The sequence below is a fragment of the Phyllobates terribilis genome, unplaced genomic scaffold (assembly GCF_046119375.1).
Source record: "Phyllobates terribilis strain yellow unplaced genomic scaffold, ASM4611937v1 Scaffold_9__5_contigs__length_417890890, whole genome shotgun sequence".
Classification (NCBI taxonomy): Eukaryota; Metazoa; Chordata; class Amphibia; order Anura; family Dendrobatidae; genus Phyllobates; species Phyllobates terribilis.
In genome coordinates, this window is record NW_027362769.1 from 409,331,083 (window position 1) to 409,355,067 (window position 23,985).

The window sequence follows — 23,985 nt, forward strand, 5'->3', positions numbered from 1 at the left end:
TAATATTTGACACCCCGCCTGTATATGGTGTGAAGGGTTGTCAGCCTCGCCCCCTGGTGATAACATCACTGGTATAATACCTTACACCCTGCCTGTATACGGTGTGAGAGGTTGTCAGCCTCGCCCCCTGGTGATGTCATCACTGGTATAATATCTGACACCCTGCCTGTATATGGTGTGAGAGGTTGTCAGCCTCGCCCCCTGGTGATGACATCACTGGTATAATACCTGACACCCTGCCTGTATACGGTGTGAGAGGTTGTCAGCCTCGCCCCCTGGTGATGACATCACTGGTATAATATCTGACACCCCGCCTGTATATGGTGTGAAGGGTTGTCAGCCTCGCCCCCTGGTGATGTCATCACTGATATAATATCTGACATCCAGCCTGTATACAGGTGTGAGGGGTTGTCAGCCTCGCCCCCTGGTGATGTCATCACTGGTATAATATCTGACACCCCGCCTGTATACGGTGTGAGAGGTTGTCAGCCCCGCCCCCTGGTGATGACATCACTGATATAATATCTGACATCCAGCCTGTATACGGTGTGAGGGGTTGTCAGCCTCGCCCCCTGGTGATGTCATCACTGGTATAATATCTGACACACCGCCTGTATACGGTGTGAGGGGTTGTCAGCCTCGCCCCCTGGTGATGTCATCACTGGTATAATATCTGACACCCCGCCTGTATACGGTGTGAGGGGTTGTCAGCCTCGCCCCCTGGTGGTGACATCACTGATAGAATATCTGACACCCCGCCTGTATACGGTGTGAGGGGTTGTCAGCCCCGCCCCCTGGTGATGTCATCACTGGTATAATATCTGACACCCCGCCTGTATACGGTGTGAGGGGTTGTCAGCCTCGCCCCCTGGTGATGTCATCACTGGTATAATATCTGACACCCCGCCTGTATACGGTGTGAGAGGTTGTCAGCCCCGCCCCCTGGTGATGACATCACTGATATAATATCTGACACCCCGCCTGTATACGGTGTGAGGGGTTGTCAGCCCCGCCCCCTGGTGACATCACTGATATAATATCTGACACCCCGCCTGTATACGGTGTGAGAGGTTGTCAGCCTCGCCCCCTGGTGATGTCATCACTGATATAATATTTGACACCCCGCCTGTATATGGTGTGAAGGGTTGTCAGCCTCGCCCCCTGGTGATAACATCACTGGTATAATACCTTACACCCTGCCTGTATACGGTGTGAGAGGTTGTCAGCCTCGCCCCCTGGTGATGTCATCACTGGTATAATATCTGACACCCCGCCTGTATACGGTGTGAGAGGTCATCTGCCCCGCCCCCTGGTGATGTCATCACTGATATAATATTTGACACCCCGCCTGTATACGGTGTGAGGGGTTGTCAGCCTCGCCCCCTGGTGATGTCATCACTGATATAATATCTGACACCCCGCCTGTATACGGTGTGAGGGGTTGTCAGCCCCGCCCCCTGGTGACATCACTGATATAATATCTGACACCCCGCCTGTATACGGTGTGAGAGGTTGTCAGCCTCGCCCCCTGGTGATGTCATCACTGATATAATATTTGACACCCCGCCTGTATATGGTGTGAAGGGTTGTCAGCCTCGCCCCCTGGTGATAACATCACTGGTATAATACCTTACACCCTGCCTGTATACGGTGTGAGAGGTTGTCAGCCTCGCCCCCTGGTGATGTCATCACTGGTATAATATCTGACACCCCGCCTGTATACGGTGTGAGAGGTCATCTGCCCCGCCCCCTGGTGATGTCATCACTGATATAACATTTGACACCCCGCCTGTATACGGTGTGAGGGGTTGTCAGCCTCGCCCCCTGGTGATGTCATCACTGGTATAATATCTGACACCCCGCCTGTATACGGTGTGAGGGGTTGTCAGCCCCGCCCCCTGGTGATGACATCACTGATATAATATCTGACACCCCGCCTGTATACGGTGTGAGAGGTTGTCAGCCTCGCCCCCTGGTGATGTCATCACTGGTATAATATCTGACACCCCGCCAGTATACGGTGTGAGGGGTTGTCAGCCCCGCCCCCTGGTGATGTCATCACTGATATAATATCTGACACCCCGCCTGTATACGGTGTGAGGGGTTGTCAGCCTCGCCCCCTGGTGATGTCATCACTGGTATAATATCTGACACCCCGCCTGTATACGGTGTGAGGGGCTGTCAGCGGCAGATTTGCGCGGATTGTGGCAGCTCTTGGGTGTTCTGACATTTTAAGGCTTTTTAGGGATCTTGTAACCGGTGTCCACAATTACAGAACATTTCTCCCGCTCGGGTCCTTCAGATTCCGGGAATAATTCGGAGATCCCAGAAGACGCCTGAAAGAAGTGTAAGCGCAGCCCTGAGGCGATACAGGATGGGACCCCGCTGTATTATCTGCCCCCCGGGCACCGTTAGCCCCTCATTCCCTCCTCCACTCCGCTATTAACCTCTTATCCCTCACACGTCTCGTATATTAAGAACATACTGATGTCATTCTTCTTAATCTTTCACCTTCCAGTTATTTTAGTTTTTGGGAGTTTTTTTTGCTGAAATCCAACATACAATCTAAAAAACTAAGTTACATCGTTATATATTTTACCTTTCATTTCTATTACATTTAGTGCTGTTTAGATATCTATTTTATTACCCTATTAATAAACCTAACCCTATATCTAATAATAATACTAACCCCAGTAATGCCCCTGTCCTTTATGTGTAGCATGGCTCCACCTGGTGGAGGAGATTAGAACAACAATTGTGTGTAGCAAAGCTCCCCCTGGTGGAGGAGTAAAGAACAACCACTGTGTGTAGCAAAGCTCCCCCTGGTGGAGGAGTATAGAACATCCATTGTGTGCAGAGTGGCTCCATCTGGTGGAGGAGTATAGAACAACTATACTGTGCAGAATTTCTCCACCTAGTGGAGGAGATTAGGACAACCATTGTGTGTAGCACAGCTCCCCCTAGTGGGGGAGTATAGAACAACCATTGTGTGCAGAATGGCTCCACCTGGTGGAGGAGTATAGAATAACTATACTGTGCAGAATTTCTCCACCTAGTGGAGGAGATTAGAACAACCATTGTGTGCAGCACAGCTCCCCCTAGTGGGGGAGTATAGAACAACCATTGTGTGCAGAATGGCTCCACCTGGTGGAGGAGTATAGAATAACTATACTGTGCAGAATGGCTCCACCTGGTGGAGGAGATTAGAACAACCATTGTGTGAAGCACAGCCCCCCCTAGTGGGGGAGTATAGAACATCCATTATATACAGAATGTCTCCCTGTGGTGGAGGAGATTACAACAACAATTTTGTGTAGCATGGCTTCCTCTGGTGGAGAAGTATAGAACAACCATTGTGTGTAGCATGGCTCACTCTGGTGGAGGAGTATTGAATAACCATTGTGTGTAGCATGGTGTGTAGCATGGCTCCCCCTGGTGAAGTATAGAAACACTGTGTTTAGCGCAGCTCCCCCTGGTGGAGGAGCATAGAACATCCATTGTGAGTAGCATGGCTCCACCTGGTGGAAGAGTATAAAACAACCATTGTGTGTAGCACAGCTCCCCCTGGTGGAAGAGTATAAAACATCCATTGTGTGTAGCACAGCGCCCCCTGGTGGAAGAGTATAAAACAACCATTGTGTGTAGCACAGCGCCCCCTGGTGGAAGAGTATAAAACATCCATTGTGTGTAGCACAGCGCCCCCTGGTGGAAGAGTATAAAACAACCATTGTGTGTAGCACAGCGCCCCCTGGTGAAGGGATATAAGATTATATAACCAACTAGATGGTGGCCCGATTCTAACGCATCGGGTATTCTAGAATATGTATGCGGCCGACCGGGCGCAATCAGCAAAGCGGTGTTAAAATTTGGCGCCTATATCGCAGATTGGTCACGGCCGGGGGTCGCGACTAATCAGCAGCGCGTGGTTTAAAATTGGCGCCAATACTGCTGATTGGTTGCGGCCAGCGAACGCGACCAATCAGCAGAGCGGGGTTTAAATTTGGCGCCAATAATGCTGATTGGTTGCGGCCGGCGAACGCGACCAATCAGCAGAGCGTTGTTTAAATTTGGCACCAAAATTGCTGATTGGTCGGGGCTGGCAGCTGCGACCAATCAGCAGAGCGTTGGTTAAATTTGGCGCCAATGTGGCTGATTGGTAGCGGACGCCAGACGCGACCAATCAGCAGAGCGTTGTTTACATTTGGCGCCAATCTGGCTGATTGGTCGCGGCTGCCGTAAGCGACCAATCAGCAGAGCGTTGTTTACATTTGGCGCCAATCTGGCTGATTGGTCGCGGCTGCCGTACGCGACCAATCAGCAGAGCGTTGTTTAAATTTGGTGCCAATCTGGCTGATTGGTTGCGGCTGGGAACCGCGACCAATCAGCATAGCGTTGTTTCAATTTGGCGCCAATCTCGCTGATTGGTTGCGGCTGGCGTCCGCGACCAATCAGCATAGCGTTGTTTAAATTTGGCGCCAATCAGCAAAGCGTTGTTTAAATTTGGCGCCAATCTCGCTGATTGGTCGCGGCTGGCAACGGCGACCAATCAGCATAGCGTTGTTTCAATTTGGCGCCAATCTCGCTGATTGGTTGTGGCTGGCGTCCGCGACCAATCAGCATAGCGTTGTTTACATTTGGCGCCAATTTCGCTGATTGGTCGCGGACTCCAGCCGCGACCAATCAGCAGAGCATTGTTTAAATTTGGCTCAAATCTCGCTAATTGGTCGCGTCTGGCGGCCGCGACCAATCAGCACAGCGTTGTTTAAATTTTGCGCCAAGATCACTGATTGGTCGCGGTCTCTGCACCCGACCAATCAGAGAATCGTATTAGTGAGGACCGGGGAGCGCCGCTGCCTGTGCGGCTACTTCCGCTGCGAGAAGTCGGGAGATGAGCGGCTGCTCGCATTAGAAGTATCCCGACCCGCAGCGCCGCTCCCCGGTCCTCCCTTCACACCCTAGCCGCTGATCTCCCCACAGTATCCGCATGGTGTTACAAAGGTCCGGACATTTGTGTTAAAAATCGCTGATTGGTCGCTGGCGCTGCCCGCGACCAATCACCGATTTGGCCGCCACATTTAAATATCGTCCGCGACCAATCACCGATCTTGGCGCCACATTTAAACACCGCTGTACTGATTGGTCGCCGACGCTGGGCGCGACCAATCACCGATTTGGGCGCAACATTTAAATAGCGTCCGCGACCAATCAGCACAGCGGTGTTTAACTTTTGCGGTAAGATCAGTGATTGGTCGGGTCCGAAGACCGCAACCAATCATCGAATCGTCTTGGTGAGGACCGGGGAGCGGCGCTGCCTGTGCGGCTACTTCCGCAGCGAGAACCCGGGACATGAGCGGGCGCTCGCAGAAGAAGTATCCTGACCCGCAGCGCCGCTCCCCGGTCCTCCCTTCCGCATGGAGGTCAGCGACGCCGGCGGTCGGGGTCCTTCCGCTGCTACCGGCCGGGAGATGAGTGCCTCGTGCCGGTCATCTCCCGGCTGCATCTCCGTCCCGCAGATGGGTCCGGCGGTCGAGGTCCTTCTGCTGATACCGGCCGGGAGATGAGCGCCTCGCGCCGGTCATCTCCCGGCTGCATCTCCGTCCCGCAGATGGGTCCGGCGGTCGAGGTCCTTCTGCTGGTACCGGCCGGGAGATGAGTGCCTCGTGCCGGTCATCTCCCGGCTGCATCTCCGTCCCGCAGATGGGTCCGGCGGTCGAGGTCCTTTTGCTGGTACCGGCCGAGAGATGAGCGCCTCGCGCCAGTCATCTCCCGGCTGCATCGCCGCTGAGCTCCGTCCCACAGATGAGCCGCTAACGGCTGCCATCTTTTTTCAGAAATCCCGCGGCGCTCATTGGCCGCTGCCGGACCAATGAGCGACGCGGGATTTCCTGGACAGACAGACAGACGGGATAAGACGATTATATATATAGATAGGTTGCCCCCAGCAGAGCTGCGCTCATCATATAATGGAGACGCGGTCAGCAGATCGAGCGTTTACTCCTTAGTGACATTTTTACAGGATTGATACAGAATGTATAAAGCAAGAACCAGATCCTCCGACAGAACAAAACAAGGACTGATAAGAGATCAGGAGAAGAGTAGAGAGGCGAGGGTCCGCGGGGGCTGCACCGCCTGTCAGCAGCTCGTGACCTCGCTCTGCGGGGGCCGCACTGCCTGTAAGCAGCTCGTGACCTCGCTCCGCGGGGGCTGCACCGCCTGTCAGCAGCTCGTGACCTCGCTCTGCGGGGGCCGCACCGCCTGTCAGCAGCTCGTGACCTCGCTCTGCGGGGGCCGCACCACCTGTCAGCAGCTCGTGACCTCGCTCTGCGGGGGCCGCACCACCTGTCAGCAGCTCGTGACCTCGCTCTGCGGGGGCAGGGCTCGTATTGGATCTTTACACCGCGCTGTGGTTGTAGGGTGCGGCAGTCAGGTGGCTGATGTTACCGGTGGCTACATGTTGTGCCGGGGCCACCGTGGTGGGCTGAATGGTATTCTCATGCCGATGAGACGTACTCAACACAATAATGAGAATGATGGCGGCACCGGCGATACACGCGATGACGGCGATGGCGCAGAGGCGAGTCTGCAAGAGAAAGAACATCAATGTTACATGGCAGCATCCAGGAGTATGACTGACTATGGCCGCAAGGTCAGGGCCGACGGACAACTCAGGCAAACGCTGAATTCTTCACAGCACTGGACAGTATTAGCGTCCTCATGTCAACATTAGAGTGAAAATTAGGACGCCCCCTGCTGTAGCGGAGCTGAGCGCCATTGACTCCTTGCTCCACCACTTACTCCAGCAGCTCACAGGCTGCTGCCGACCTGAAGGAGGCTGGCGCCATGCAGGGGACGTCAGACAGCTGGGTGACACTACTGCATCGCTCTGCCGCTGCTGGCCCACTGTATATGGAAGCCTGAGGAGACAGAGGGTGCGGTGGACAGGAGCCAGGATTAGGCGAGTGTAAGCTTTTGAGGGGGGTTTATTAATGGGCCATCATAATGTGTGTGGGGGACTGTGGGCTGCATCATATTGTGTGTGGGACTGTGGGGTGCACCATACTGTGTGGTAGGGACTGTTGGGGCCATCATACTGTGTTTGGAGGACTGTGGGTTGCATCATACTGTGTGTGGGGAACTGTGGGTTGCATCAGACTGTGTGTGGGGGACTGTTGGGGCAATCATACTGTGTGTGGAGGACTGTGGGCTGCATCATACTGTGTGTGGGGGACTGTGGGCTGCATCATACTGTGTGTGGGGGACTGTGGGCTGCATCATACTGTGTGGTAGGGACTGTTGGGGCCATCATACTGTGTGTTTGATACTGTGTGGTGCATCATACTGTGAGTGGAGGACTGTGTGGTGCATCATACTGTGTGGTAGGGACTGTGTGGTGCATCATACTGTGTGTGGGGGACTGTGGGGTGCATCATACTGTGTGGTAGGGACTGTGGGTTGCATCAGACTGTGTGTGGAGGACTGTTGGGGCCATCATACTGTGTGTGGGGGACTGTGGGGTGCACCATACTGTGTGGTAGGGACTGTGGGTTGCATGATACTGTGTGGTAGGGACTGTGGGTTGCATCAGACTGTGTGGAGGACTTTTGGGGCAATCATACTGTGTGTGGGGGACTGTGGGCTGCATCATACTGTGTGTGGGGGACTGTGGGCTGCATCATACTGTGTGGTAGGGACTGTTGGGGCCATCATACTGTGTGTTTGATACTGTGTGGTGCATCATACTGTGAGTGGAGGACTGTGTGGTGCATCATACTGTGTGGTAGGGACTGTGGGTTGCATCAGACTGTGTGTGGGGGACTGTGGGGTGCATCATACTGTGTGTGGGGGACTGTGGGGTGCATCATACTGTGTGTGGGGGACTGTGGGGTGCATCATACTGTGTGTGGGGGACTGTGGGGTGCATCATACTGTGTGTGGGGGACTGTGGGGTGCATCATACTGTGTGTGGGGGACTGTGGGGTGCATCATACTGTGTGGTAGGGACTGTGGGGTGCATCATACTGTGTGTGGGGGACTGTTGGGGTGCATCATGCTGTTTGTGGGGGGATGTTGGGGCCATCATACTGTGTGGTGGACTGTGGTGACAATCATACTGATTGAGTGAAAGTGGATGACTTATTGGGGGCTCTATACTCTATAAGGGTCAGTAAAGGGGCATTGCAGTAGGTGAGAACATTAGGGTCTTTAGTTTGGGCAAAAAACTGTGTAAGGCTTTGGGTACAGATTCTTATAAAGTGACGCGGTCATATGGTCAGGCATGGTGGAAGCCGCCCACGCTCTGTTCTTCGGAGCGCAGAGTAAAGTGCACCAGCGACGTAGAAGCTTCGCAAAAACAGTGACGGCAAAACCGCTGGTATTGCGACTTCACCAGTGAAAACTCACCAGTGTCAAAATGGCGCAGTGTGCACAGAGCCTAATGCCTCAATGCAGGCCATCCTCCTGGTGATAGGCGGCTCTGAGGCTACGCCACTCCATGGCTGCGCCCATATCATATGATAGGACTTTTATCATGGGGCCCCGGGATTTCTCTGGACGCAGCTGCATTATTACTTCTGCAGAGGACCCTCAAGGGACCCCATTTGTTTGAAATGGCGTCATTATTAGTTTCATAAGTACATTGGGGCGCTCATGGGGATCTTTACTATTATTTATAAGGAGACACTTGGGGCATCGTTATTTTTTCAGGGGTATTGTAACTTTAAAGTGACCCTCAGGAGTTGTCATTACTTAAAGGGGGATCATGGAGCGTTAGAATGTAACAAGGAGGATATGGCGTCACCCTCTTTCTGGCACATTGTCTGTGTAGCGATTATTTGGGGAGGGGGGTGAGTACAGTAATGCTATAATTTTTGAAGTATCGGGGTCTCTGTTCCATGCCACAGGTGCCGGCAGGATGAGGAGTTTGTGCAGGTTGGGAATAGATGGGGACGGAGCTGGAAATGTGAGTCGTCAGATGTGTCTGTGCTACAATCTCTGCAGACGAGTTCTGGCCGGAGAAGTTGTCATGTCGGTCTGGGCCAGATGGAAAAGATGGGTAAATGAACGACTTCATAAGAAAGAACGTCAGCTGTAAGTCCCTGTCTATATCTGGGCCTTGTATAGTGGTCGTATTGGTGTTTGTATAGTCTGTTTAGTATATAGGTATTCATTAGTCCTGGTACAGCACAGAGGGCACTATTATTGTGTGGGGCACTATACTGTACAAGGCACATAGGGGCATTACTACTGTCTGGGGCACTGGTTATACTACTGTATGGCTTGCATAAATGTGGGGGAATGTAAGGAGGGGGCTGGAAAGCAGAAAGCCAAATATGTCTGTGCTACATTCTGCAGGGACGAGTTATGGATGGGAGAAGAGGTCATGGTGGTCTGGGCCGAATGGAAAAGAAAAGGGAAAATGAACGACCACAATTAGTGAGATGTCACTGGTGAGAACCTGTAGAGTGCACACATATATGGTCTGCTGGTGTGTCGTATACAGTGTAATGTACTATGCACCATCAGGATCCCGCTCCACTTACCAGCTCCACCAATCAGTATTGACTGCAAGTGCACAAATCACAAACTTGGAGTCAGGTAATGATGGCAGGCACTGGTGAGCACCGCATGGCGGTATTACAGGAAATCCAGGTCTTGTAGTGATTTCCTTCAGGCCAGGTGATACCAGTAATGCAGACCCCCATCTGGAGAAGGACAGGGGCAGCATGGGCCTGTGCACCTCCACATCCCAGGGCTGAAGGCCAGTCTCCATCCAACTTCGATAATGGGGTCAACCCAGAAAGACCCCAGACTCAACTCCAGAACCCGACATCTGCTGATATCTAAAACATGAGGAGGAAAAACTGCAGGAACTCAGAAACTTACAGCTCGAGGGCGGCCGACCGGGGGGAAGACTCCGTCCGTCCATCTGTCACTGCCCTGAAATAATGGAACAAGACACACCTCAATATCCAACACATAGGCCGGCGTATATACCCTGCACAGAGGAAAGTATGTGCCCCCCACATCCACCTCCGGGGGCTTCTCTGTCCTCATCTACATCCATAGACATTAAAATGGAGAAAGTATGTGCCCCCCACATCCACCTCCAGGGGCTTCTCTGTCCTCATTTACATCCATAGACATTAATATGGAGGAAAGTATGTGCCCCCCACATCCACCTCCAGGGGCTTCTCTGTCCTCATCTACATCCATAGACATTAATATGGAGAAAGTATGTGCCCCCCACATCCACCTCCGGGGGCTTCTCTGTCCATCTACATCCATAGACATTAATATGGAGGAAAGTATGTGCCCCCCACATTCACCTCCAGGGGCTTCTCTGTCCTCATCTACATCCATAGACATTAATATAGAGAAAGTATGTGCCCCCCACATCCACCTCCAGGGGCTTCTCTGTCCATCTACATCCATAGACATTAATATGGAGGAAAGTATGTGCCCCCCACATCCACCTCCGGGGGCTTCTCTGTCCTCATCTATATCCATAGACATTAATATGGAGGAAAGTATGTGCCCCCCACATCCACCTCCGGGGGCTTCTCTGTCCTCATCTACAGCCATAGACATTAATATGGAGGAAAGTATGTGCCCCCCACATCCACCTCCGGGGGCTTCTCTGTCCTCATCTACATCCATAGACATTAATATGGAAGAAAGTATGTGCCCCCCACATCCACCTCCGGGGGCTTCTCTGTCCTCATCTACATCCATAGACATTAATATGGAGGAAAGTATGTGCCCCCCACATCCACCTCCACGGGCTTCTCTGTGCTCATCTACATCCATAGACATTAATATGGAGAAAAGTATGTGCCCCCCACATCCACCTCCGGGGGCTTCTCTGTCCTCATCTACATCCATAGACATTAATATGGAGGAAAGTATGTGCCCCCCACATCCACCTCCAGGGGCTTCTCTGTCCTCATCTACATCCATAGACGTTGGGGTGGTGTTGCTCGTCTACAGATATAATGGTTCCTTCTCTTTTGGGAATTCTACAAGATTTTGCAGGAGTTTGTTGGAAATTTTTGCCCCTTCATCCAGAAGATCATTTATGGGGTCAGACCCTGATGTTGGGTGGAGGCTGGGCTCACAGTCTCCATTATTAGATGTTGTTGGGGTCCGGGTTCTGTGCGGCGGCTCATGTTCTCCCCTCCATGTCTGTATGGAGCTTGTGCTCTGGGCACAGTCATCAGACGCAGACAGAGAAGTGCGATCCGTCACTGCACAGAACGCGTCTCCTCCAGAGTCCAGTGGTGGCGGCTTTACACCACTCCATCTGACGCTCGGCATTGTGCTTGGTGATGTACGGCTGCATGCAGCTGCTCGGCCATGAAGCCCCCTGGCGGGGACGCAGTGTTTATAACAGAGGGGGTCTGGACTCTGCAGTTATGGGGTCAGCAGAGCGGTGGTGTCTTTTCTGCCCTTTGCCCCTCAGCACTCAGCCCCTTGCTCTGTTATGATACGGGGTCTCCACTTCATGGCTGAGCTGCTGCGGTTCCTTCCATTTCTCAATAATATCTCTCACAGGTGATGGTCCTGGAGGAAGAAATGTCAAGGGCCGGATGTTATACACCGACGGGACTTAATTTAACAACCTGACCGTGAGTCCCGGGACCGTGGGACCCCGGATGTGTACAAATATCTGAGGGAGTTGTGAATGCCCCATAAGAAGAGAGAGGACATCATGGTCCCTATTCGTGGAGTCTAGGGGTTTGTACTCCGGTCATGACCAAATGTCCGCTGGAGAAAGGAGCGCAAATTCCTTTACAAGATGTCTGTGTTGTAGTGTAATGGGCGCAGCCTGTGGACCGGCACTTACATGGATGACGACCTTCTTCTTGGCACCTGCATAAAAAATAATAATAAAAATAATAATAATAACACCTTACATTTTGTTAGTATATTTGTAGCTTTGTCTTGCTGTCCTCAATATCCAAAGCTTACTTTCTATCCCCCATGTTTAGTTTCTATCCCCTCATGTTTAGTTTCTATCCCCCCATGTTTAGTTTCTATCCCCCCATGTTTAGTTTCTATCCCCCATGTTTAGTTTCTATCCCCCATGTTTAGTTTCTATCCCCCATGTTTAGTTTCTATCCCCCATGTTTAGTTTCTATTCCCCATGTTTAGTTTCTATCCCCCCATGTTTAGTATCTATCCCTCATGTTTAGTTTCTATCCCACCATGTTTAGTTTCTATCCCCCATGTTTAGTTTCTATCCCCCAGTTCAGTTTCTATCCCCCCAGTTCAGTTCCTATCCCCCATGTTTAGTTTCTATCACCCCATGTTTAGTTTCTATCCCACCATGTTTAGTTTCTATCCCCCCTTGTTTAGTTTCTATCCCCCCATGTTTAGTTTCTATCCCGCCATGTTTAGTTTCTATCACCCCATGTTTAGTTTCTATCCCCCCATGTTTAGTTTCTATCCCCCATGTTTAGTTTCTATCCCCCATGTTTATTTTCTATACCCCATGTTTAGTTTCTATCCCCCCATGTTTAGTATCTATCCCGCCATGTTTAGTTTCTAACCCTCATGTTTAGTTTCTATCCCCCCAGTTCAGTTTCTATCCCCCCAGTTCAGTTCCTATCCCCCATGTTTATTTCCTATCCCCCCATGTTTAGTTTCTATCCCCCATGTTTAGTTCCTATCTCCCAAGTTTAGTTCCTATCCCCCATGTTTAGTTCCTATCCCCCATATTTAGTTCCTATCCCCCATGTTTAGTTTCTATCCCCCATGTTTAGTTTCTATCCCCTCATATTTAGATTATATCCCCAATGTTTAGTTTCTACCCCCCCCATATTTAGTTTCTATACCCCATGTTTAGTTCCTGTCCCCCCATTTTTAGTTTCTATCCCCCCATGTTTAGTTTCTATCCCCCATGTTTAGTTTCTATCCCCCATGTTTAGTTTCCTTCCCCCATGTTTAGTTTCCATCCCCCAGGTTTAGTTTCTATCCCCCAGGTTTAGTTTCTATCCCCCAGGTTTAGTTTCTATCCCCCAGGTTTAGTTTCTATCCCCCAGGTTTAGTTTCTATCCCCCAGGTTTAGTTTCTATCCCCCAGGTTTAGTTTCTAGCCCCCATTACCTTTTATTATCTTCTTCATGTCTTCCAGGGCTCGCAGGGCACTGATCGAGGACTGATATCCACTGCCATAAAGATTGTCTTTATCAGCGGAGCTGAAGATGAACAGATCCAGGGCGAATTCTCCGATACTCGGCTGATTAGAGAGGATTCTGGATTTCTCCTCTTCGCTGCTGCTCTCCAGATCATCGATCACAACCAGGACATTGTTTCTTCCTGGAAAAGTCCCCAGTGGAGAAGAACATGGAGGAGTAGACTGAAATCTGTGTATATAGTCACCTGTGTATAGGGCAGAGTGTAGTCACTGGCATCTAAGAGGTAACGTTTCTCCTTCTGGAGAGAGACAAGCCAGGCCTAGCATGTCAGAGTGAGGAGACTTACAGGCCATGCATGCTCCTTTGGGAAATTAAACATGCAAATTGCATAGCCACTGGCAGACACTCAGGATGTGATATAGACGCACGACTGGTAGGAATTTTTTAGGGGTAAATCTAGAAAAAAAAATATTACTGATCGTCATGAATACAGAATGTTCTGCTCTGGATACGGGGACGATACATATTTGTTATTTCCAATATATACACATTAATGTGGGTGAGGAGGGCAGGCGGAGGTGCATTATGGCTGCTATTGTTCCCAGGCTTGTTACCCATTTTGCCGCCCCCCGTGCAGATGCCAGACAGGCGGTGAACATGATGTAGGTGGTGACCATTAGCTGCCTCTTTAGAAGTCAAATTGCAAGGGTCGTACAGAATTACAAAAAAAAAATGGCTGCTCCATTTCAGAAATAGCACCACCCCTCTACTTGGCTCTGCCCGGAATTGCAAATCAGTCAGTTTCAATTAAATGTGACTGTGGTGCAATACCCTTCATAACCTAAGAATAGATGTGGCGCAGTTTTTTCAAAAATATATACAGGCAGATTTCTCTAAGCCTGGACCGCCCCTTGTAGTCAGTCAGACTAATGTTTAGGTAATCAGCATAGATACGGGGGTGTCGGGATGGTGACACTGCGGGATCTCTGCAGGTTTGGAATCATGGAAGACCACCAAATAGCGAATACAGGGAGAGTAGCAACAAAAGACGACCAAATCCCCCAAATATATGACGGAGGAGTCTGGGGCTGCACTCGGGTGATGGAGAGGTCTGGGGCTGCACTCGGGTGATGGAGGGGTCTGGGGCTGCACCCGGGGGACGAATTGGTCTGAGGCTGCTCCAGGGTGACGGAGGGGTCTGAGGCTGCACCCGGGTGACGGAGGGGTCTGGGCTGCTCCCGGGTGACGGAGGGGCCGGAGGCTGCTCCCGGGTGACGGAGGGGTCTGAGGCTGCACCCGGGTGACGGAGGGGTCTGGGGCTGCACCCGGGTGACGGAGGGGTCTGGGGCTGCACCCGGGTGACGGAGGGGTCTGGGGCTGCACCCGGGTGACGGAGGGGTCTGGGGCTGCACCCGGGTGACGGAGGGGTCTGGGGCTGCACCCGGGTGACGGAGGGGTCTGGGGCTGCACCCGGGTGACGGAGGGGTCTGGGGCTGCACCCGGGTGACGGAGGGGTCTGGGGCTGCACCCGGGTGACGGAGAGGTCTTGGGCTGCAGGCGGGTGACGGAGGAGCCTGGGTCTGCACCCGGGTGACGGAGGGGTCTGCGGCTGCACCCGGGTGACGGAGGGGTCTGCGGCTGCACCCGGGTGACGGAGGGGTCTGGGGCTGAACCCGGGTGACGAAGGGGTCTGGGGCTGAACCCGGGTGACGAAGGGGTCTGGGGCTGAACCCGGGTGACGGAGGGGTCTGGGACAGCACCCGGGGGACGAATTGGTCTGAGGCTGCACCCGGGTGACGGAGGGGTCTGAGGCTGCACCCGGGTGACGGAGGGGTCTGGAGTTGTACTCGGGTGACGGAGGGGTCTGGGGCTGAACCCGGGTGACGGAGGGGCCTGGGTCTGCACCCGGGTGACGGAGGGGCCTGGGTCTGCACCCGGGTGACGGAGGGGCCTGGGTCTGCACCCGGGTGACGGAGGGGCCTGGGTCTGCACCCGGGTGACGAAGGGGTCTGGGGCTGCTCCTGGGTGACGAAGGGTTCTGGGGCTGCTCCCGGGTGACGGAGGGGTCTGGGGCTGAACCCGGATGACGGAGGAGTCTGGGGCTGAACCCGGGTGACGGAGGAGTCTGGGGCTGAACCCGGGTGACGGAGGAGTCTGGGGCTGAACCCGGGTGACGGAGGAGTCTGGGGCTGAACCCGGGTGACGGAGGGGTCTGGGGCTGAACCCGGGTGACGGAGGGGTCTGGGGCTGAACTCGGGTGACGGAGGGGTCTGGGGCTGAACTCGGGTGACGGAGGGGTCTGGGGCTGAACTCGGGTGACGGAGGGGTCTGGGGCTGAACTCGGGTGACGGAGGGGTCTGGGGCTGAACTCGGGTGACGGAGGGGTCTGGGGCTGAACTCGGGTGACGGAGGGGTCTGGGGCTGAACTCGGGTGACGGAGGGGTCTGGGGCTGAACTCGGGTGACGGAGGGGTCTGGGGCTGAACTCGGGTGACGGAGGGGTCTGGGGCTGAACTCGGGTGACGGAGGGGTCTGGGGCTGAACTCGGGTGACGGAGGGGCCTGGGGCTGCACCCGGGTGACGGAGGGGCCTGGGGCTGCACCCGGGTGACGGAGGGGCCTGGGGCTGCACCCGGGTGACGGAGGGGCCTGGGGCTGCACCCGGGTGACGGAGGGGCCTGGGGCTGCACCCGGGTGACGGAGGGTTCTGGGGCTGCACCCGGGTGACGGAGGGGTCTGGGGCTGCACCCGGTGGACGGAGGGGTCTGGGGCTGCACCCGGTGGACGGAGGGTTCTGGGGCTGCACCCGGGTGACGGAGGGGTCTGGGGCTGTACCCGGGTGACGGAGGGGTCTGGGGCTGCACCCGGGTGACGGAGAGATCTTGGGCTGCAGGCGGGTGACGGAGGAGCCTGGGTCTGCACCCGGGTGACGGAGGGGTCTGGGGCTGCACCCGGGTGACGGAGGGGTCTGCGGCTGCACCCGGGTGACGGAGGGGTCTGCGGCTACTCCCGGGTGACGAAGGGGTCTGGGGCTGAACCCGGGTGACGAAGGGGTCTGGGGCTGAACCCGGGTGACGGAGGGGTCTGGGACAGCACCCGGGGGACGAATTGGTCTGAGGCTGCACCCGGGTGACGGAGGGGTCTGAGGCTGCACCCGGGTGACGGAGGGGTCTGGAGTTGTACTCGGGTGACGGAGGGGTCTGGGGCTGAACCCGGGTGACGGAGGGGCCTGGGTCTGCACCCGGGTGACCGAGGGGCCTGGGTCTGCACCCGGGTGACCGAGGGGCCTGGGTCTGCACCCGGGTGACCGAGGGGCCTGGGTCTGCACCCGGGTGACCGAGGGGCCTGGGTCTGCACCCGGGTGACCGAGGGGCCTGGGTCTGCACCCGGGTGACCGAGGGGTCTGGGGCTGCTCCTGGGTGACGAAGGGGTCTGGGGCTGCTCCTGGGTGAAGAAGGGGCCTGGGGCTGCACCCGGGTGACGGAGGAGTCTGGGGCTGAACCCGGGTGACGGAGGAGTCTGGGGCTGAACCCGGGTGACGGAGGAGTCTGGGGCTGAACCCGGGTGACGGTGGAGTCTGGGGCTGAACCCGGGTGACGGAGGAGTCTGGGGCTGAACCCGGGTGACGGAGGAGTCTGGGGCTGAACCCGGGTGACGGAGGGGTCTGGGGCTGCACCCGGGTTACGGAGGGGTCTGGGGCTGCACCCAGGTGACAGAGGGGTCTGAGCCTGCACCTGGATGAGTAGACCCTCAAACTGAGCGAGGGCTTAACTGCATGGGCCAACAGAGTCGGAGATGATAGAGACACTTTACCCCCTCCTAGTAGAAGCGCCCATTATATGGCAGGTGGATATATGGTGGGACACCTGACCCCGGCAGCACGGCCCCGTGTATGGCCCCGAGATGTGAATGATCCTCACCGTACACCTCGCAGAGTAACCGCAGCTCCTCATCGTACAGGGAGTCGACCACGTCGGTGACATTGACCCTTCCGCGTTTCTTCGTATGGTAGAGAATGGCGAAGTCGCACTTATCCGTCTCTTCCCGGAAGTTCTGGAATTTGTTTGTGATGGCCACACATCGGACGTCGTTCACACTGCGGCTGCTCACAAGGACTTTTACCAACCAGTTATAAGTAGATTCATCGTCTCGAGAGAAGACTCCGACCAGCGCCATCGTGACCTGTGACCTACAGACGACCCTGTGACAGAACACCAAAACAGCGTTTAAAATCACCCCAACAGGAGGAAGGTGGACACAGAGCAGACCGAGACCACAACTGATGATGTCACCGCACCAACAAGTGATGTCACCGATGAGACACCGGACAGATAAGAGATCCACACAGCTGACAACTGCAGGAGGAGACCACCGACAATCACATCTACAGTGCAAGTCACTGGCAGTAACTTATACACTGATGAAGACCCCGGGAATGGGCACCATGGTGAGCGCCGCCATCGCAGGAGAGACCCTGAGCATCGCCTGCGGGGTCAGCTCACACCCCGTAATGGGGGCTGTCAGGGGGGAACTGGACAGGACGAAGGTGGGAAAGGTCCCCCATCATTGCCCTGTACCGGGGGCCGCAGGCGACTCCAGAGACGTAACGGGACGAAGGGACCCAGAGGACGTAGAAGTCACAGACATCACACACTATATACACAGACATCACACACTATATACACAGACATCACACACTATATACACAGACATCACACACTATATACACAGACATCACACACTATATACAGACATCACACACTATATACACAGACATCACACACTATATACACAGACATCACACACTATATACAGACATCACACACTATATACACAGACATCACACACTATATACACAGACATCACACGCTATATACACAGACATCACACACTATATACACAGACATCACACGCTATATACAGACATCACACACTATATACACAGACATCACACACTATATACAGACATCACACACTATATACACAGACATCACACACTATATACACAGACATCACACACTATATACACAGACATCACACACTATATACACAAACATCACACGCTATATACACAGACATCACACGCTATATACACAGACATCACACGCTATATACACAGACATCACACACTATATACAGACATCACACACTATATACACAGACATCACACACTATATACAGACATCACACACTATATACACAGACATCACACACTATATACAGACATCACACACTATATACACAGACATCACACACTATATACACAGACATCACACACTATATACACAGACATCACACACTATATACACAGACATCACACACTATATACACAGACATCACACACTATATACACAGACATCACACGCTATATACACAGACATCACACACTATATACAGACATCACACACTATATACACAGACATCACACACTATATACAGACATCACACACTATATACACAGACATCACACACTATATACACAGACATCACACACTATATACACAGACATCACACACTATATACACAGACATCACACACTATATACACAGACATCACACACTATATACACAGACATCACACACTATATACACAGACATCACACACTATATACACAGACATCACACACTATATACAGACATCACACACTATATACAGACATCACACACTATATACACAGACATCACACACTATATACACAGACATCACACACTATATACACAGACATCACACACTATATACAGACATCACACACTATATACACAGACATCACACACTATATACACAGACATCACACACTATATACACAGACATCACACGCTATATACACAGACATCACACACTATATACACAGACATCACACACTATATACACAGACATCACACACTATATACACAGACATCACACGCTATATACAGACATCACACACTATATACACAGACATCACACACTATATACACAGACATCACACACTATATACACAGACATCACACGCTATATACAGACATCACACGCTATATACACAGACATCACACACTATATACACAGACATCACACACTATATACACAGACATCACACACTATATACACAGACATCACACACTATATACACAGACATCACACACTATATACACAGACATCACACACTATATACACAGACATCACACACTATATACAGACATCACACACTATATACACAGACATCACACACTATATACAGACATCACACACTATATACACAGACATCACACACTATATACAGACATCACACGCTATATACACAGACATCACACACTATATACACAGACATCACACACTATATACACAGACATCATACACTATATACACAGACATCACACACTATATACACAGACATCACACACTATATACACAGACATCACACACTATATACAGACATCACACACTATATACACAGACATCACACACTATATACACAGACATCACACACTATATACACAGACATCACACACTATATACACAGACATCACACACTATATACACAGACATCACACACTATATACACAGACATCACACGCTATATACACAGACATCACACACTATATACACAGACATCACACACTATATACACAGACATCACACACTATATACACAGACATCACACGCTATATACAGACATCACACACTATATACAGACATCACACTCTATATACAGACATCACACACTATATACACAGACATCACACACTATATACACAGACATCACACACTATATACACAGACATCACACACTATATACACAGACATCACACACTATATACAGACATCACACACTATATACACAGACATCACACACTATATACACAGACATCACACACTATATACACAGACATCACACACTATATACACAGACATCACACACTATATATACAGACATTACACGCTATATACACAGACATCACACACTATATACACAGACATCACACACTATATACACAGACATCACACACTATATACAGACATCACACACTATATACAGACATCACACACTATATACACAGACATCACACACTATATACACAGACATCACACACTATATACACAGACATCACACACTATATACACAGACATCACACACTATATACACAGACATCACACACTATATACACAGACATCACACGCTATATACACAGACATCACACGCTATATACACAGACATCACACACTATATACACAGACATCACACACTATATACACAGACATCACACACTATATACACAGACATCACACACTATATACACAGACATCACACACTATATACAGACATCACACGCTATATACACAGACATCACACACTATATACACAGACATCACACACTATATACACAGACATCATACACTATATACACAGACATCACACACTATATACAGACATCACACACTATATACACAGACATCACACACTATATACAGACATCACACGCTATATACACAGACATCACACACTATATACACAGACATCACACACTATATACACAGACATCACACGCTATATACAAATGTAGCACCCTGAGGATTCGGCTGCTACAGGGGTATTGCACCTCAGCCAGAGGTGTGGTATTCCACTCCCGGGTAAGGATGGAGTGTGGAGCTGAGCTCGGTAGGCTGCATGCACTACACACATCCCATTTCCGGAGGGCAGACCAACGGTACTCCCACTTAGAAATGTGCAGGTACGACCGAGTCTGTCCTTGGCTGGAGTGGGAGGGGGGTGGACCATCCCAGTAGTGTAGGGGCAGATAGGGGGAGCAGTCTGGGTAGTGCTAGGAGCTCATTGGGTGCTGGTCACCTGAGCTCACACATAGAGGGAGTATAAAAGGTGGGAACCATCTAAGATCAGGGTCAGACAGGCAGACAGCAGCCAGTCAGCCTGGTGTAGTGAAGACTTTGCAGAGCAGTGGAAGAAAGCAGAGGAGCAGAGCAGCCCCAGGCCCAGAGTGAGAGAGGAGAGAACGAAAGACCCAGAGGGGGAGAAAGAAGGAACTCTGAGAGCCCAAATACAACCACAGGGTGAAGAGTTGGCAACAGGGTACCGGATCCCAAACTGGTGGGGGCTACAGCATACCTCAGCCAGAGACCGGAGGCCGTGGGCAGCATCTGCCACGGCCACCCACCATATCCACCCGGAAGGCAGACCACGCATAGGGTCAGGGAACCCAGAGGCAAGGGTTCGCCAACAAGAGGCCCGAGGGAGCCGGACTTAGGTGGATCCCTGGTGGGGAAGGCCAGAGACGAGGACAGGACAGAGAGGGAGCTCAGAACCACGCTCCAGAACTACTTGGGGGTTGGCCAAGTCCAGGACCTGGTGGACGCAGCACGGCTCGGGTGGTCACTCAAGGCCGGAGTGACCGGTACAAGAACAGCAGTAAGTAAAGAACCCTGAACTGCACAACCCGACTCTGACTCTCATTACCATCTTCCCTGCACTTCCACAACCACCATCCTCTGCACCTGACCCCCTGAGGCTATACCCCTCCCGTTGGGGGTTATACCACCTAAGCTGCACAAACACCATCAGCCTCAGCGGACCCTGCTGCAGCGGCGGCCGTAGTGACCGCAATTCAACGGGTGGCGTAGTCGACATAAAGAACTTTAGTAACATCAGTAAGGACTGCCACACACTGAGTTTGACACCCTGGGCACGGACCGGGTCACAGCCACTCGGAGACTACAACCCCCATCTGATCCGGCTCCGGGTATCCCCAACAACACTGGCCCAGGGGGCGCGTCAACTTTGGCGTAGTCGGCAGGATCTCGTGCCCGCAACAACCGGGTACTGCGTGCCTGAAGAAAAGTTCATCGTTACCTTAAAAAGAAGTCTCCTGCCGGTTCCGGAGGGTCCCCGCCATCGGGCCCCATCACAGGTCGTTTCCCGCCGGTTGTCCGCCATTTGCAGCTTTTTCCCGCCATCTGCAGTGTTTCCCGCCACTGGGAAGCGATTCCCGCCATTTCCGAAGATTTCCCGCCTTGGAAGAGCGGACGCCATTATGGGCGTGCCAGAGGGTGGCAAGAGGCCACCTCCCATCGTGGGCCAGGTCGAAGAATGGCGCCAAAAGCGGAAACCGCCCCCACCAACAGAGACTGTGATGCTGGAAGTGTCCATCAGCGTAAGAGAACTGCCCCTGGAACTGACAATCACTAAGTTGCCCCGGGACCACCCTCGATGTGGGCGGAGACAGAAGAAGAGAACAAAGATGGGTGTCGCTTGGAGTAGTCTGGAGAGAGCGCACCCGGAGACAAGACGTCTGGAAGAGAGTCCAGAGAAGGCACACCCGGAGATGGAGGGAGAGCCAGGCAGCACCGACCCAGTGGTCAGGAGCCTGATGCGGGCCGCCACTCCAGGCAGCACCGACCCAGTGGTCAGGAGCCTGCTGCCGGTCGCCATTCCAGAAGGCCGGCTGGAGACAGCGGGAGGAGAGCAGAGCAGCACCGACCCGTTGGTCAGGAGCCTGCTAGAAGCAACGACCCCACTAGGCTTAGTGGAGGTCTTGGCACAGCTCCCCCGAGATTGGGAGTGTGCACAGACTGCGCTGGAGGGCCTCGCACGGAGGATGGCCCGGGTGCAGCGAGAGACGTTAGCAGAATGGAGCCGTGAGATGGCCCAGCAGACAAGAACCCGTCAGCGGAGCACGCCACCCGAGACGAGGAGACAGACCGCCTCTGAGGATGGCGCAGGAGGACTGAAGGCCGGAGACGGCGCCGAGAAGGGAGCCGAACGAAAGGAGGCAGGTAAAGGGGACGTCTCTACCCCAAACCGGGAAACCGCGCACCTGCCCCAGCTCCCCGTCGCAGAGCCCGAAGTATCCCCTGCCGTGCCCGTCGCTGCAACGTCACCGCCGCAGACTAGGCCTCAAACGGGAGCCGCGACCCCTGTGACGTCACACGCCTCGACCCCGAGCGTGACCAAGCAGGAAGTACCATCGGCCTGGTCGCAAGGCCTAGTACCCCCGGGCGGCGCAATACCAACAGCGCCCCCTACCTCCGCGGAGCCCCCGGCCTGGTCGCAGGGCCAAGTAACACAGGGCGCCGCCGTTCTTACGGTGCCCTTTACTTTCAAGGTGCCCCAGGCCTGGTCGCAAGGCCTGGTCAACCCGGGCGCCGCTACCACCACAGCGCCCGTAACATCAAGAGTGCCGCACCTGGGTGAAGACCTGTTTGCCCAACATACGTGCCCGGATGGGCAGCCCTTCATGTGGCCACCGGAGTTTCACCATCCCCGATTCCGGAAAGAGAGACCCCTAGACGAACCCCTGATCCCGGCTCCAAAGCCCATAAAGAGGATCTCGCCCCCGCTAGAAGAGACCCAGTTTGAGTGGGACCCCACCGGAGAAGACCTCATGGGGTTCACCCAGGAGACTCGGGCAGCCGCAGCGGAGCGTGCAGAGTGCTGCCGCCAGCAGCTCGAGGTCTTTGAGAGGGAGCGGAGAGAGAGGCGGGTCCGGGAACAGCAAGCCCAAGTCAGGAGCGCGGAGCAGAAGAGCCGGACCAGGAGAGACCCTCGTGCAGCGCATGGTCCCCGTACCATCGGGACTGTGATAAAATTTAATCTGCAGCATGGGTGGGGTTTCATCAGGGATCACCGCACCCCAGGCGACGTCTTCGTGACCAGGAGAGACGTTGAGTCCCACCTACCGGAGGGACACAGAGGTCGTGACCTGTATTTAGGGGACGAGGTCACCTTCACCCGGCACAAGTGTGCCAAAGGACCCTACGCCCTCCATGTGCATCGCCTGACGGAGGAGGAGCTGCGGTGTGAGGAGGAGCAAGAGGACCCGGACGGGTCTGAACCAGAATCTGGAACCAATTGCAAAGAAAG

At 53.1% G+C, this 23,985-nt stretch overlaps 1 protein-coding gene across 2 annotated transcripts; it reads right to left on the minus strand.

Annotated features, from left to right (window-relative positions):
* Window positions 1-5,975: 5,975 nt before the first annotated feature.
* LOC141161276 (uncharacterized) lies at window positions 5,976-17,336 on the minus strand. Of its 2 annotated transcripts, XR_012250631.1 has the most exons (6): window positions 17,054-17,336; window positions 13,104-13,316; window positions 11,843-11,868; window positions 9,883-9,936; window positions 6,274-6,580; window positions 5,976-6,231 (listed from the first exon to the last, which is right to left on the minus strand). XR_012250631.1 is itself a non-coding variant. In XM_073646074.1 (5 exons), the coding sequence occupies exons 1-5, from the start codon at window positions 17,307-17,309 to the stop codon at window positions 6,392-6,394; spliced, it is 738 nt and encodes a 245-aa protein (XP_073502175.1). In that variant the 5' UTR covers window positions 17,310-17,336; the 3' UTR covers window positions 5,976-6,391. The 2 variants fall into 2 exon arrangements, 1 of the variants encoding a protein (XP_073502175.1); XM_073646074.1 differs by having other exon boundaries at window positions 5,976-6,580.
* Window positions 17,337-23,985: the final 6,649 nt, after the last annotated feature.

Excerpts from the sequence above, each read along its gene's own strand:
- LOC141161276 (XM_073646074.1), bottom strand. The coding sequence starts at position 17,309 with ATGGCGCTGGTCGGAGTCTTCTCTCGAGACGATGAATCTACTTATAAC. Across the intron at positions 11,869-13,103 it reads CATGAAGAAGATAATAAAAG|GTGCCAAGAAGAAGGTCGTC; the intron begins GTAATGGGGGCT and ends TTTTTTATGCAG. Across the intron at positions 6,581-9,882 it reads CGGTCGGCCGCCCTCGAGCT|ACTCGCCTCTGCGCCATCGC; the intron begins GTAAGTTTCTGA and ends TTTCTCTTGCAG.